This window comes from Taeniopygia guttata, chromosome 1A, assembly GCF_048771995.1.
Source record: "Taeniopygia guttata chromosome 1A, bTaeGut7.mat, whole genome shotgun sequence".
NCBI classification, from domain to species: domain Eukaryota; kingdom Metazoa; phylum Chordata; class Aves; order Passeriformes; family Estrildidae; genus Taeniopygia; species Taeniopygia guttata.
In genome coordinates, this window is record NC_133025.1 from 67,907,227 (window position 1) to 67,921,150 (window position 13,924).

A 13,924-nucleotide genomic window follows, 5' to 3' on the forward strand; every position below is an offset into this window, starting at 1 on the left:
TCAAAGTGCTTTCCAGCTCTGGTTCACATCTGTTACTAATGCATTTTTATATTACTGGATAGTTTAATAAACTATTCACTGTCTGGTGAATTCGGTCCTAGCATTTCAGAACTCGATCCCTGGCTCTGACACGAACCTCTTGCAGAGGCTGATGCATTTGCGTGATTCGTTCTGCCCATTTGCAAATTGAAATAACAACACTTCCTTTTGCCATAAGCCGAGTGCAGAAGTCAGGAGGAAAAGCTGAGTAAAAAGTTGGTGCTACTGCAAAGCAGTCTGATGGGGCAGCACCCTGCTGTCACTTTGCTGTCACACGTGTCGGGACGGGAGAGCCTGGCTCTGCACAGGGTGGCACACTGAGAGAGGGAAGGAGAGACAGCACGAGATGTTAAAATAAACTACGGGGCAGCCTTGGCCGGACCCGCTTCCCCAGAATCCAGGCAAGCGAACAGCAGCTGCCGCACATAATTAAAGGCTGCGCCGCCGCCGAATTACAGGGCTGCGTCCCTTCCTCTCGGGCACGGGTTACGCTCCGCGAGGGGACGGAGCCACCTCGGCCGCCCTCCGCGTCCCTTCCTCCCGCTCCGTACCGCATCCCCCCCGCTCCGCAGTGCATCCATCCCGCTCCGCGTCCCTCCCTCTCCGCTCGGCGCAGGCTGAGCTCTGCGGCCCGCAGGTGGCGCGGCAGCTCCGCGGGCGCTGCGGAGCCGCGGCCGGGCGGAGGGGCGGAGGGGCGGGCGGACCCTCCGCATTGTGCGGCCGCGCCGCTGCGCCGGCGGGAGCGCCCGGGGCCGCGCCGGGCCGTGCCGTGCCGTGCCGTGCCGTGCCGGGCCGTGCCGGGCCGTGCCGGGCCGTGCCGTGCCGTGCCGGGCCGGGCCGCCGAGCAGCGCGCACAGAGGTGAGCGCCGGGCGGGCGGAGCGCCGCTGCTCCGCGGGTGCGGGCACAAGCGGGGATGCGGAGCGGGCTTTCTCTAGGCACAAGCGGGGATGCGGAGCGGGGTTTCTCTAGGCACAAGCGGGGATGCGGAGCGGGGTTTCTCTAGGCACAAGCGGGGATGCGGAGCGGGGTTTCTCTAGGCACAAGCGGGCATGCGGAGCGGAGTTTCTCTAGGCACAAGCGGGCATGCGGAGCGGGGTTTCTCCAGGCACAAGCGGGGATGCGGTGCCCGCGGCGTGCGGAGCCCGTGGCCGCAGCCGCGGAGCCGCCCTGCGCCGGGCGGCACCTGCCCGGAGCGGTGCGGAGCGAAAGCGCCCGGAGGGACGGAGCCGGCGGTGGGGAATCGATAGTTGCCCGCACGGAAATGTGAGGCGGAGCTGCGGGAGATTTCGGCGTGCCGGTCCCCGAGTATCCCGTTCGTCCTGAAAGAGTTCGTACCTCTAGCTGTCCCTGCAGACTGAGAGTGGTCTGATACTCTCCAGCAAAAGGAAGAGCATTTAGACGTCAGAGATTAACCGGGACCGTTCTCGATGTAATATGTCTAATATGTCTTTACTTTTTCTTTTTACAAGCATTTTTTTGTATAGGAAAAAGTCTTCGGCCCTTTTTTTTTTTTTTTTTCCCAAAATAACATGTTAGAAATGCGTTTTGCTTTAAAGTAAAGATTGCTGACATGGGAAGCATCCTACGCCACTGTTAGAATTCATGGCAAAAGCGAGTACTTCAGCTCAGCAGCAAACCCGTCACTGGGTGCATTCACACATAAAGTTCTACCCTGCTTTAAGGGGAGAGATCGAGTATTTGATGATTTAGTCAGGGCTGAGGACCATCATGATCATCACGATTGCCATGTTTTCACTTTAGAACTTAAAGCATCCCACAATGACAGGTATGGTTATAGATTTCACTGTCCAGGTTAGCTAATTCAAGGTCATGCAGCAAAACTGTGAGCATAGATAATTCCCAAAGCTCAAAGTGCAGTACCAAAAACTCTGGCATCCTGCTGCTAACCCTGTACTTTGCTGAATGTTTATGTATGAGCTGAGGCAGCTTAAAAAGGAGCGCTAGAGAACTTTCTGGGTATGGATTTGTTTAGGGCAGTGAGCAAGGTACAAGTGCTTAGAGGGTTTTAGGCAACTGCTGCTGAGTAATTAAAGCCTTTTTGGAGCTGGAGGGCTTAAGGAAAGAGTAGTTATCTGCAGGCACCGCTAGTGAGAGCTCACAGCTATTAAATATATTCTACAAAAAATAATTCCCTGCATATGATTCAAGTACAGTAAATATATGCAATTTCAGCTGAAAGAGAAAGGAAGAAATAAATCATTAGGAGCCTTGCAAGGCAGGTGCTTGCAGTTCTAAAGTACCATTTGCAATCTTACAGTGCCAGTGTGAAGCGAAGCAATAGCCAGAAAGCTGAAGGTAGGTTCTGCACAAAGAGTGCCAAATGTGTCAGTGGTGTTACTGCAGTGCTTAAAGCAGGAACATAGCATCAATTATCAGGATTATCTAAAAAGAAGGAAAAAAGGAGGGGGGCGGGCAGGGGAAGGGGAGAGCCTGGCTCCTTGCAGTGCCATCCTTGTGGTGTTCTTCCCCAGGCTCTGCATTGACGTCACAATGACACGGTGAAGCTGAAGGCAGGAGCTGGGAACAGTTCTTCTGCTTCACTTTTGATAATTGAGTGAGTTTGCCACCACTGCATTCCTTCCAGCATGGCCAAGAGTGCAGAAGTGAAGTTGGCGATCTTCGGTCGAGCTGGCGTGGGCAAGTCAGGTACGTCTGACTCCTGATTTTTTCTTCTGCTTGTCTTTGGGTAACTTTTTGCTCCCTCTGTGCAGATAAACTCTTTATAAAAAAGGACATCTCTTACCTTCTTGTCAGGGAGGTTGGGATCAGGCCAGGAATTCTCTCTTCCTTGGCTTTTCATGCTGTTTTCTCTAGGTTCTACCAAATAAAAGTGCTTTTTAAGAAAAATCCCAACAATAAACAACACCAAAACAAACTTCCCAACCCAAATTAAACCCACTTCTCATGGAGTGAGTGGCAACATTATTCTTCTCTGGTGGAACTGAATTAGTAATATTCAATTTGTCTCTTCATAGCTTGTGCTCAGTGAAGGCTTGGAATATCATGCTCCCTATCTTCTGTTAAATATTAGATGACTTCTATAATAGTTGTAATTCTGGCTGATTTCCACAGGACATTTTAGACTCAGCAACTCAAAGAAGTTTTGTTCTTAATGCTCTCCTGGATTTACATGTTTACCAGCAATCTAAGGCAGCACCACGTGTAAAGTTTGCATTTGCAGAGATCTTTTGAGAAATAAACATAGTCTGGTGAGTTCGTATGGTAGAGACACAAGGGGGAGGCATAAATTTTAAAAACCCATTTCCACAGACAGCCTTTCCTCTGGTGAGATGAGGAGCAGAGTGTGAGGCTTGCAATCTCTCTCAGGTAGTTCAGGGGTGTTGCATTAACTTGACAGTTCCATGACCACTCTGACAAGTCCTTGCACCACAGGGATGAGGAAATGAGGAGACTGAGCCCAATCATGCTCTTGAGGCAGTTTGGGAACTGTAAGATATTGTTTCTTTTAGAGAAAAAAATCTGCACAAGAGAAGGCAGGAGATGGGATGTCCTGGTAAGAGCATTAAGCCAGACTCAGCTGCCATCAACCAGCTCCAGTTCCCCAAAGTGACTTTTATATTACACATGCCAAGGTTCTGTCCTATAAATGCATTACAGCTTCAGTAACTTGGGAATGGGTTGTTTATAAAAGCACATTTACCCTGAAGGTATTTTAGCAGAACACTATCAGTGAAGTAGTTCTGTCAGCTATCAGGACAAAAGGCGCATGTGAGGCAGAAGAATCTTAGAGATTATACTGCTTATTCAAAGGCAATGCAGATTAAATTCCACCTTTTTGAATAGAATGCCTGAGGGAACGCTGATAATATACCGGGATAAGTTTAAACTCTTCCCTCTTCCCTGCTGCCCTTACCCCATCCCCTCTTATGTATTCATATTTCACTGTCCTACCTAAGTTTTGCAACTTCAGTTGTTCCCCTTTTGGTTTATCTTACATTCAGTTGATGGTTTCTGTGATTTTCCAGTCTTTTGGCTGGATTCAAAATAATGCAAGAGAACATTGAAATATTTGCAGGTAAACTGCAACACTACAAGAGTCCCCTCTCCCTGGTATTCTTAATAGTGTGAGAGCTTATATATAAAAAATACAAAAATTACCTTTGAAGTGCTCTGTTAAAATGCTACACCAGCACAGTATCAACAAAAGCCTTTTTTACCTATTGTATCTTTTTTTGTAGACTTTAATATATACTAGGATAGTACAAATAAGTGTTACTGTAGTCCTGGAACTGAGTGGGAGACAGAAGAAACAGAAAGCCAATGAAAACATCCTAGTCCTTCGAAGCCTTCCTCCTCTCTCCTTTTTTTTCCCTTTGAGCTGCAAGGAAATGTTAAATCAAATATGAATGAGGGCCCCTCTTTTGACTGTGGCCGTATTTGCCATTCTGTGTGGAAATGAAGGCACAAATAAGTGGGCAACACACCGGGGTGAATTTAATGGGGTGGAAGGGCCATGGATGGAGTGCTATCAGCTACCTGAACAGAGCAGCAACTGTGCCTTCCAGAATCTCCAGCTTGCTTATGAAAACCCCTCTTGTACATTCCCATAAAAGGATCCAGTTTCAACAGCTTGGCCAACTGCAGAGAAATAAGTGTGTGTGTGTGTGTGTGTGTGTGTGTGTGTGAGGGGGGTGGTGTCTGAAAATACCTATTTGCCTGTAGCCAACAGTAAGGACAGTGGGAGCTGTGGAAGTGCTGTTTGTTCCACCTTTGCTAGGAACAGAGCTGGACACAAAGCAGCCCCCAGACAGCTGGGTCTGGTGGGCAGTACCCTGCTAGAATAGTGTTGATGGTGTGTTTTTCTAGTGTTACCCTGTCCCTGTGACCAGTTTGGCATGTGCTGTGGGGACAGGATCCTGTGGTCAGAGCTTGCTGGAGCAGACTTGGCCAGACAACTGGAAGATAAGCCAGACTCCAGAAGCAAGAGCACAAGGCAGAATGCTGGAGCACACACGCAATGAAAAGGAGACTTTGGGTGATAAATAGGGCCACTGTAATTGCCAGAAAGTCATGCCAAAATATGGTCACTGGCTTGCTTTCCTGGCTCATCTTTATTGCTGAGGAAGAGCCAGGCTTTAGGTTCTTAATCTGTAAGTGGCTGAAGCACCTGACAGTGTCTGTGGAGTTCCAGACACGCTCTGGAACGTCCTGGAGAGGCTCTTCTCCCACTGCCTGACCCAGACCTTGGGTCAGTGAGTCAAAGCAGCTGTGGAGAAAGAAGTGTTGTGCTTCAGGACGTGTGGGGAGCCAAAGTTGTCCCTCAGGCACTACAGAAGCTGTTGGAGCTGTTACCATTACTGAGAGCTGAGGAACATCCCAATCTCACCATTAATGCCAGGCATGTGTTTTAAGGGAAACAAATACTTCCTGTTCTACAAAGCAGTCCCTCCCAAGACTCTCCCAAACATGAGCTGGAAATCCAGAACACTGTTCAGATTTCTGAACAGTGACAGCATGTCCAAAGAGTTAAATCCAGGGAAAACAAAATGTTACTCCGCTTTCTTGCTGCTTATCAAGTTTCCACGGTTCAAAGGTTTAAAAAACAAACAGGGGGCAGTAGCTAGTGTGAGTGTCAGCTTTTCACTGTTCTCCTTCCTTGCCTTGTCTCCTTCTGCCTGCTGGAGAAAACCAGCAGAGTGGCTTATCAACTCACCTGTCCTGTTTTGCCTTTTTAACTTAATACAGACTAAACCTTTCAAATAGAAAAACAAAAGAGCAAACCAGCTCAGAAGGGGGCACACAGGAGTCCCCCCAGATCAGAGCTACACTGAGTAATGGCCAAACTCACCAGGTACAAGCCTCTCAACCTGCTCTCATACAGTGCACTAGGTGCTCCTCCATTCACCCTGCTCCTGCTGTACAAAAGCTGCATAAACATTGTTTTAAAACAGCTGAAGAAAACCAGATGAGGAGCTCTGCCTGAGCCAAGGAGCACTTGCAGCTGCTTCACTCGGGAAGAGGAGGAAGTGCTCTGTGGGTGGGAAGGGACATTGCTAAGACCTGCTGTAGATAACAGGGCTGTACCTCCTAATTTGGGCTGGAGTGAAGCAGCACTGAGAAGGGGAGAGAGCCTTTAGATTTCTTTATGGCCAAGAGGAGCTTGGATGGAGCAGAGAATTAAAGTTGAAGTGATTTACTTAAACACTGCTGTTTAAATTGTTCTCTCACAGAATCCTACAGCTTCATTCCTATGGTAACAAAACTGAGGATTTCCTAAATAGCTCCTTTTAAAACTACAGTGGTAGCAATTAATGAAGACTTAAAGGCCTTGTTCCTCCATGTCACCACAAGACACAGTAGGTGCCCAGAAAGCTAAAGGGGAGTGAAAATGTATGAACCAAGAGGAGAAAAACAGGGCATAACACTGCATGGCTGATGCTCTTCCAACTCATAACTCAGTTGACTAAGAATGCTCAAAGAACCTCTGCTTAGGAGCCTTTCTGTTTTGGCAAAAAAAAAGACAATATCCAGCTACAGCATGTGCTATCCAACATGTTTTTTTGCTGTGTGTGTGCCAGGCTGAACACTCCGAGTTTCTGGGTTAGCAGGGCTGGTTTGCCCAACCCCTGGCAGATGCAGTTCTCATCTGTCTGGATGGATTGTGCAGCTGAGGAATGGGACACGGAAGTGTGTGTGGGTTCCACTGTGGGTTCAGCAACGGGGAAGATACTGAGGATTTCCCCCAATAAATGCATCAGCTTCTAAGCAAATCATTGCTTGTGCAATCAAGGTATGTGGGGCAGAGGGCTGTTGTCACCTTTTGATCCAGCAACAGCTTGGATGCTTCCTTTTGGGCAAAAGGGTGACCAGAAAAGTGGTTTCAGTGAGTGTCACCTCACAAAGAGCCTGTGCCATCACAGAAATGAAGATCTCAGCTACTCCAGTCATTTTAGAGTCACAGCTGGGAAAGTCCTGAGCAAACATATATTTGTATCTGTTGGCTTATGCTATTTTCCCATGTCTAAGCCAGGATGGGGGAACATAGCCGGGAGAAAGATACCTGGTTTTGAAAGTTCCTACAGAAAAATTCAAGTAGCAGCCAAACCAGAGGGTCCTTCAACAAATCTGTGTTTTGTTTTCATTATTTGGGGATATGTCTGAAACACACTACCAGGGATCACTTCCCAATTGCATGGTCTGGGCGTGTGGGAAATAGAACTGCATTCATTGTCACCCCAACCCCCATTTAAAAAAACCTGTGGGTTACTGGGAAAGAAGCCCAAAGTGATTTTTCTACTACACAAATCCCTGCTCATATATTTTCCCTCACTAGCTGCATTTCAGGGGCTTTTGCAGAGGAAACATGAGTTATTAAGGAGTGATTAGTTATCAAGCTCACAGCTCTGCTAGTAAGGCAGGGAAAGCTGCCACAAGATCTTCAAAGTCCAAGCTGTACCAACTGATGTATGGATTACTGTAATAAGGTGCCTCTGAAATCCAGAAATGTGGGTGGAAAGAGACTGGATTTTCTGTTATGGGTTTTATTTTTGCTTGCCTTTTTTTTTTTTACTTACACTAGTATAGTAGGTCAGCTGCCTTTTTTTCCCTGTGTTCTTAGGAATGGCAATGACAACCAGATGCTTAAGTGATTATTCAGTGATCTTTAACACCCGCTATATTAATTTTGCTATTTTTCAAAATTTAAGAAAAAATACTATTTTGTACTATTTTGCTGGTAAAGTACTCATAAAACGCTACAAATTTTTACATTCTCTGATTTTACACTTTTCAACCAGCTCCAGCTTCTCTGAAGGGACTGTGCATGTATGTGTATAAGCCGTAACATCAATTAGGTCACTAACTTTAGGATTATTTCTTCTCCAACAATACAAATATACAAGAATACAAGAATACAAATGTGCCCCTTGGAGCAAGCAATATTGCAAGCAAACTGTTGCATTGAAATGACCTTCCCAGGCTCCTGTTCAGTGGATGATGCTGATGCCCATTCAGAGGTTCATGCATTGGTGAAGTAAGTTGCATTGTGGCTTTAGCACACAGATACAATCTCTTTAGCCAACAGCCTTTCTCAAAACTGCATTTGTTGATCTTGTCCTGCTAGAACTAAAGAAAAGGAACACCAGGAACCTGGGCTAGACTTGCAAACATTTGCTCTGCTTGCGTCTGTTACCTCCTCCCTTTCCTCTGCTTGTTTGCCTATCCATGGTTCAGTATAGCCTTGCCCTTGCTGTAGTAGAAACCATTCATCCTCTGCTCGACATTTGATCCTCCTTCTGGCTAACCATGAAATCATAAAACACAGAATTCTTCTAACCAAATGCCAAAGTTGTTCATTCAAGCATAGCTGCCTCCCCTGTTCCATCTCATTTAACTACATCTGACATCAGCTTTACCTGTATCCCTCTGAGCAGCTGGTGGCAGCTGTTAGAGCCAAGACTAGTCCTGCTGTTCTTGATTTTTTTTTTTTTTTTTGTTTAGGTTGGGCTAAATATAGCCTGCTGTTTGATTACTGAGGAAGGAATGCAAGGATTCAAGATTTATGCATGCAGCACAAATTTTTCCCTAGTCCTGTGCCTAGCCACCCCCTGCAGCTCTTGCCTTGATAAGATAGCTGCCCTGCCCCCTTGTCTCCTGCAGTTTTGCCAAAGGCAACTGCAAAGCTTCCTGGTGGAGTTCCAGGAATGGTTTGTCTGGTTATGGTAAAGGTTTGCACTGTTTGGGTCAGTCTGCTGCTCCCCAGCAGGGCACAGAATGCAAGTCCTTTCAGAAACAGCAAGATTTTTAATCTTCCACAATCTTGTTGCTGCCTCCCCGATACCTGAAGTCCTTTTGCCTTGCACATACTTTTCTTGCCTTGTTTCTTCTCAGCTGTCACCCTTCCCTTTCCCCCTGCCAGGTCCCTAGAACTGTGCATATTCCCTAAAGACTGCACATGGTGAAATGGCTTTGTACTTTACAGGAAGACTTTGTATTTACAAAGCTCCTTTCTCATCCTCCTCACTCTGGGCTTCCTCCCATCTCTGTTTCTCATCCCCAGCTCCTCCTTTGCCCACACTGTCAGTGCACTGTGCATCATCAAATGCTCAGGGCATGAGATCCAGGTGAGCTAATCCTGGCAGCAGTGGTGTGATGCAGCAAAGAACAGTCATTGTGAAGTGGTTCCTACTGGAACTGGTCCTGGAAACCATTCCTTGGTGTGGATTTGGAGGATGTGGACTTCAGGCAGTCATTGCCTGAAGCCAGCTTTGCACAGGTTAAAAAGGAAAGCAGTCTGTATCTGTACATAGCTTGTCTTGGTCATGGAACTGGGTAAATTTACCTATTTTGGGTTTGTGGCAGAGCAGGAGAAACAAGTTATGACTGTATTTCTCAAAAAAAAACCCTCTTTTTTGCATTTACTTTTGTGCCACCCTTGAGCCTTTTACATTTACAGCACCCAAAAATAAGTATGTTAGGTGTATGAAAACCTAACGCTGCCCTAAAGTAAGAGAATCAATGAAACGCTTAAGGCTCTAACTGAGCCCTGGTTACAGAGCTGTGATTATCTGATGGTGACTGAAGGTGTTTGTACCCTCTCACCACACTCCTGGCAGGCAATCCCAATGCTCTGGTGAGCAGGAGAGACAAAGAATTGCTCAATGGTGGCAAGAGAGCTGTGGCATCCTCATCCATTTGCTGCTTTCATTCCAAGTCTGTCCTTGCTCAGTATTACTGGCAGCCTTTTATACACCCCCTGCTGCAGAGGCAATAGCAGCTTTGGGCAGGGACCCTGTCAGAACTCAAAATGTCCCTCAGACATTTTTGGATGTTCTGGGTCCAGGTCAGAAGCATTTGTAACCCTGGCAGGCAGCTGGAAACAGCTGTGATTTTGGGTTTGAACCATGGAATGATTTACCAACCTTGCAGGAAGAACAAGAAGTCACAAAAGTTTAGATATTATAATAGAAGTAGTCACAAAGTAAAGGGAAGAATTTTTGAGTGCTGTACAGGGGGGTTTTGGTTTTGTACATGGGGGTCAGAGGTTTTAAGATGGAGGGACTTGGGCCTGTCCTGTCCTCCCTCTTTCTTCTTCCTTACCTCCATGTTCTTGGTGATGCTGGCACTCACAGATTGGTTTAGAGTAGAAAGGCACCATTTAATATAGGTAATAGGCATTGGGGAAAAACTATAAACATTTAACACATAATGTACCATATAAAAGACAGCAGCAGCCCTGGGCGGGGGGAGAGAAGAAGAAGACACCAGACAGAGAGGGTGTCAGGGGTGTGTGTGCCTCTGCCTGAGCTGCTGAGCAAAAACTGCAGCAGCTCAAGAAGAAAATCTTTTAGGTAACATGCAATAAACTACCTTGAGACCGAACAACAGAAGACTGCTGAGCCTTTCTTTGGAAGCACGGGTTGGAGGAGAGACTTTTCCACCACACGGAGCCACCCCCGACCTAGGGTGAGCTCTGTCAGGATCCCCCTCAGCTTCCCTTCCCTCTCCACAGGCAGCTTGAGGGGTGCTGATGGAGCTCCCCACTGCCCCTCCAGAGCTAAGGAACCCCCACCTCAGCAGATCTCATCCTGGCCTGCTGTTTGAGCCCACATTTCTTTCCATTCACCTCAGATCAAGCCAGCCCCTCCTGTTTTCATTGACTCCTACCTCTTCCTGGAGACAGGAAAACAGCTGAGGGAGGTGCGTCTGTTTCTATATAGCCTTTTCATAATTCTGAATGAGAAAAGTTCTTTTTTATGACTGTTTCCCACCAGGTAGAGCGTTCACGCTGCTGGAGTCAGTCTGCAGCTGTTACAGCTTCTGATGGATTTGCCATGTAGGTGTTGGGAAGTGCCATATGTTATGGCAGTGATGCTGTAGATAACTCATATATTCTATGCATCCAGCATGAAAAGATGAATGGCAAGAGAAGCATGAAGCCCTGGGGAAGGAAGTAGTAGATATATTAAACATATGTGCAGCTTTAAAGTGTCACAGAAATTGGCTGGAGCCTCCAGCTGCCTTTCCAGAAATGTTAGACAGTAGTCTGCTCGCAGGAAAATGAGGGAATATGTTGAAAACATCCAGCCTGGGTTTGAAAGCACACAGAGCTGCTGACATTCCCGGGTGGTTCTGCTGCCTCTGGGGTCAGCGGCAGAGAAGCTGCAGAAAAGCAAGAGCAGAGGCCTGGGGCAGTGGCAGTGCTGTGTTACCACGGGGAAACTCTTTGGATGAGTGGCTTGAGGAGTTTTCAGGGTGGAAGGATGCAAGTGCACAGGATACATTCTCCCAGGGAGGGAATTCCTTCAGTGCTCGAGCAGCACTGTGGCTTTCCCAAGGGCTGTGGGAACAATGGCCAGCAGCACGGCCCTCCTGCAAGGCAGGCCACTGGGACTGGCCTCATGTGGCCAGTTTGGGAGCTGAGGTGAAGCAAGGGGGAGCCTGACAGTCCCAAGTCACCAAGGGAATTGTGACTTGGTCATTGCCAAAGCTCCTTTCCATGACTTCTCCTCAGGGCCAGGGCTGATGGACGGCTCCCAGGCTGGCAGCGTCTGAGATCCATCCCCTGTCCGCCCCGTGGGATCTTTCTGGCCCTTTATGGCTCTTCCACTGACACTTATTATTGACAGCAAAATAAAGCACAGAAGCAACATTTATTTTCATTAACAACATATTTGGCAATCCTGTCTTTCACTGTTTTTCCAATAGGGCTTAATTTCATTTTGACCCACAGGACCACAAATACAAAAGGAGCTTGTCTTTACTTCCTTTCTCCCCTTCATGTGGCTATATTTTCCATCCAAGTCTCAGTCTGACTATAATATAGTCTATCAGAGATTTGCACAACCCTACTCTAGAGAGCTGCTTTTGTCAGCAGCTCATCTCTGTGCCTGCCCTGGGAAACAAAATTCCCACTCCCCAGAGCACTGGAAGCCAGTTAGACAGAGCTGTCAGCCACGCTCTTTGCCTGACCTCCCCAGCAATTGACCCAGAGGAGCTTTACAAGTGAGAACTTCAAAAGTGCCATTCAAAGCAGGAAAGTGTAAGAAGATCAGAGTGAGCTTTTTCTTTTTTCACTGCAGAATAAATTGAAAATTATTGAAGAGTCACCACAGAAGAATGCTGTATTAGACCCATGGGTGGTAGAGAAAACACACAAACAAAAAATCCCCACCAAACTCCACACTCTACAAAAGGCTGGACATGAGAGTATGAGTGCCAAAACAAACACCTTGTTAACCAACCTCAGTGGCAGAATCTGTGATGCCAAGCACTGCTGCTTAACCCAACTGGATTCCTGTGCACTGGAGTTGGGTCTCCTCCAGGCTGATTTCCAACATGAAATAATTGAATAGTGAACACAAAATGTCTTGGTCTGTTAGGTCTACTGCCAGGCAAAAGTTTCAAAAAAATTTATCTCCAATTAAAGAAAATTTCACCTTTATCTACATGGAGCGTGATAGGTCTCAAGATATTACAGTAAACTGTTTCCCGGACAATCAAAAATTCATATATTAATCTTTAGTCTCCCATGGTAATCTCAAATAATAATATCTCATGCAATAATACTCTTTTGTTTGTATTCAGTGTAATTAAACCAGTCTAGTTCTCACCACCCACCACCATGTATCCTCAGTATCACTTTGGTAATTTCTTGGCAAATTTTGTTTGCAGTTTCTGACCCAGCATGTGAAATAACCAAGTCTCTCTCATGAAAAAAACTACCTCTATTTTAAACATACTCAGTATGACTGTTTTCTTCATTAATTGCTATTTGGGATCTAGTTTGAAAGAGGCCCCTGAGATTTAACTCAGTACCACTGTGCTGGAAATTCACATAGTGTTCAGTGCAGATTGGGAGGAGTTTGGGAGCCTGTACTATAAGAAATACTTCTATAGTTTGGACAGGTTTTATGTGTCATTCTACAGACTTCTAAGACTCCACAGAAAAGATCACACTATTTCCACTCTTTCCTGCTTAAAAATAATTATAAACTAAGAAAGGAGCTTTGCCTGTTCTGTTTTTCTAGTCTCCCTCTTCAGAATAAAGCACAAAAATATATAGGATTTTCTTTATTTTCATGAAGAAGCCTCATTAAAGGTGCCTTTTTCCTAAGCAGCTCTAGCAGCTACGATGTATATTTATCTGTAAAATCACATGCAGCTACTGATGTTCATGGTACAATCAGTATCAGCTCTGGAGCAGGATAGTTTGGCATCCTGGTAAAGATGAGGCAGGAGACAAACCATGGAAAATGCAGAAGAAGCTTTGAGCAATTTCTTAAATTCTAACATTTTACAGGTATGAAAAATATCATTATCTGCCTGCAGGTCTTCACACCCAGCTGGACAAAGTTCCAGTATTATTAAGACTAACTCCATGCTCAGTATCATGTATCTCACTTCACATTAGGTCTGTACCTAAAAGACTTTTTATTCACCTAAAACAATTTCACATGGCTCATTTTGTAGCATTTCTTCAATTGCTAAACAATTACTAAATGGTGCCCTTCTAGTAAGCTGTGAAAATATGAATATCATCCAGTCTGAGGAAATTTGTTTGCACATCAGAGCATTATTTTCTGTTCCCAGTGCCACAGCACAGACAGGGACTGGCTGGAAATAGAAGTAAGAGACTCAACAGAAGGGAATGACCTTCACAGCTGAGTTAAAACAGCACATTGCCACCTTAGATCCTACCTCTAGTTTCTGCACAGGAGGTGGCTGGCAGGCCTATTCAAAAGGCAGGGAAAATACAATGACCAACAGCAGGAGTTGGAACGGGGCTTAGGGAAACGTGCTCACGACAAAAGTACCTTGAAGCTTGGTTGTACCCTGCTATTTTCTGTTCATTCCCATTAACACTGCTGCTCTTGAAGGTTCAAATGCTTTTGTTACGGAAAA

General features: G+C 46.1%; 1 protein-coding gene across 1 annotated transcript in view; it reads left to right on the plus strand.

Moving 5' to 3' along the window:
• The first annotated feature begins 735 nt into the window (after positions 1–735).
• Positions 736–13,924, plus strand: part of RERG (RAS like estrogen regulated growth inhibitor) — a 92,051-nt gene continuing 78,862 nt past the window's right edge. Inside the window, 2 exon segments of the mRNA NM_001245664.1 lie at positions 736–898; positions 2,533–2,707. Coding sequence (NP_001232593.1) covers positions 2,647–2,707 — 61 coding nt within the window. The 5' untranslated portion in view covers positions 736–898; positions 2,533–2,646.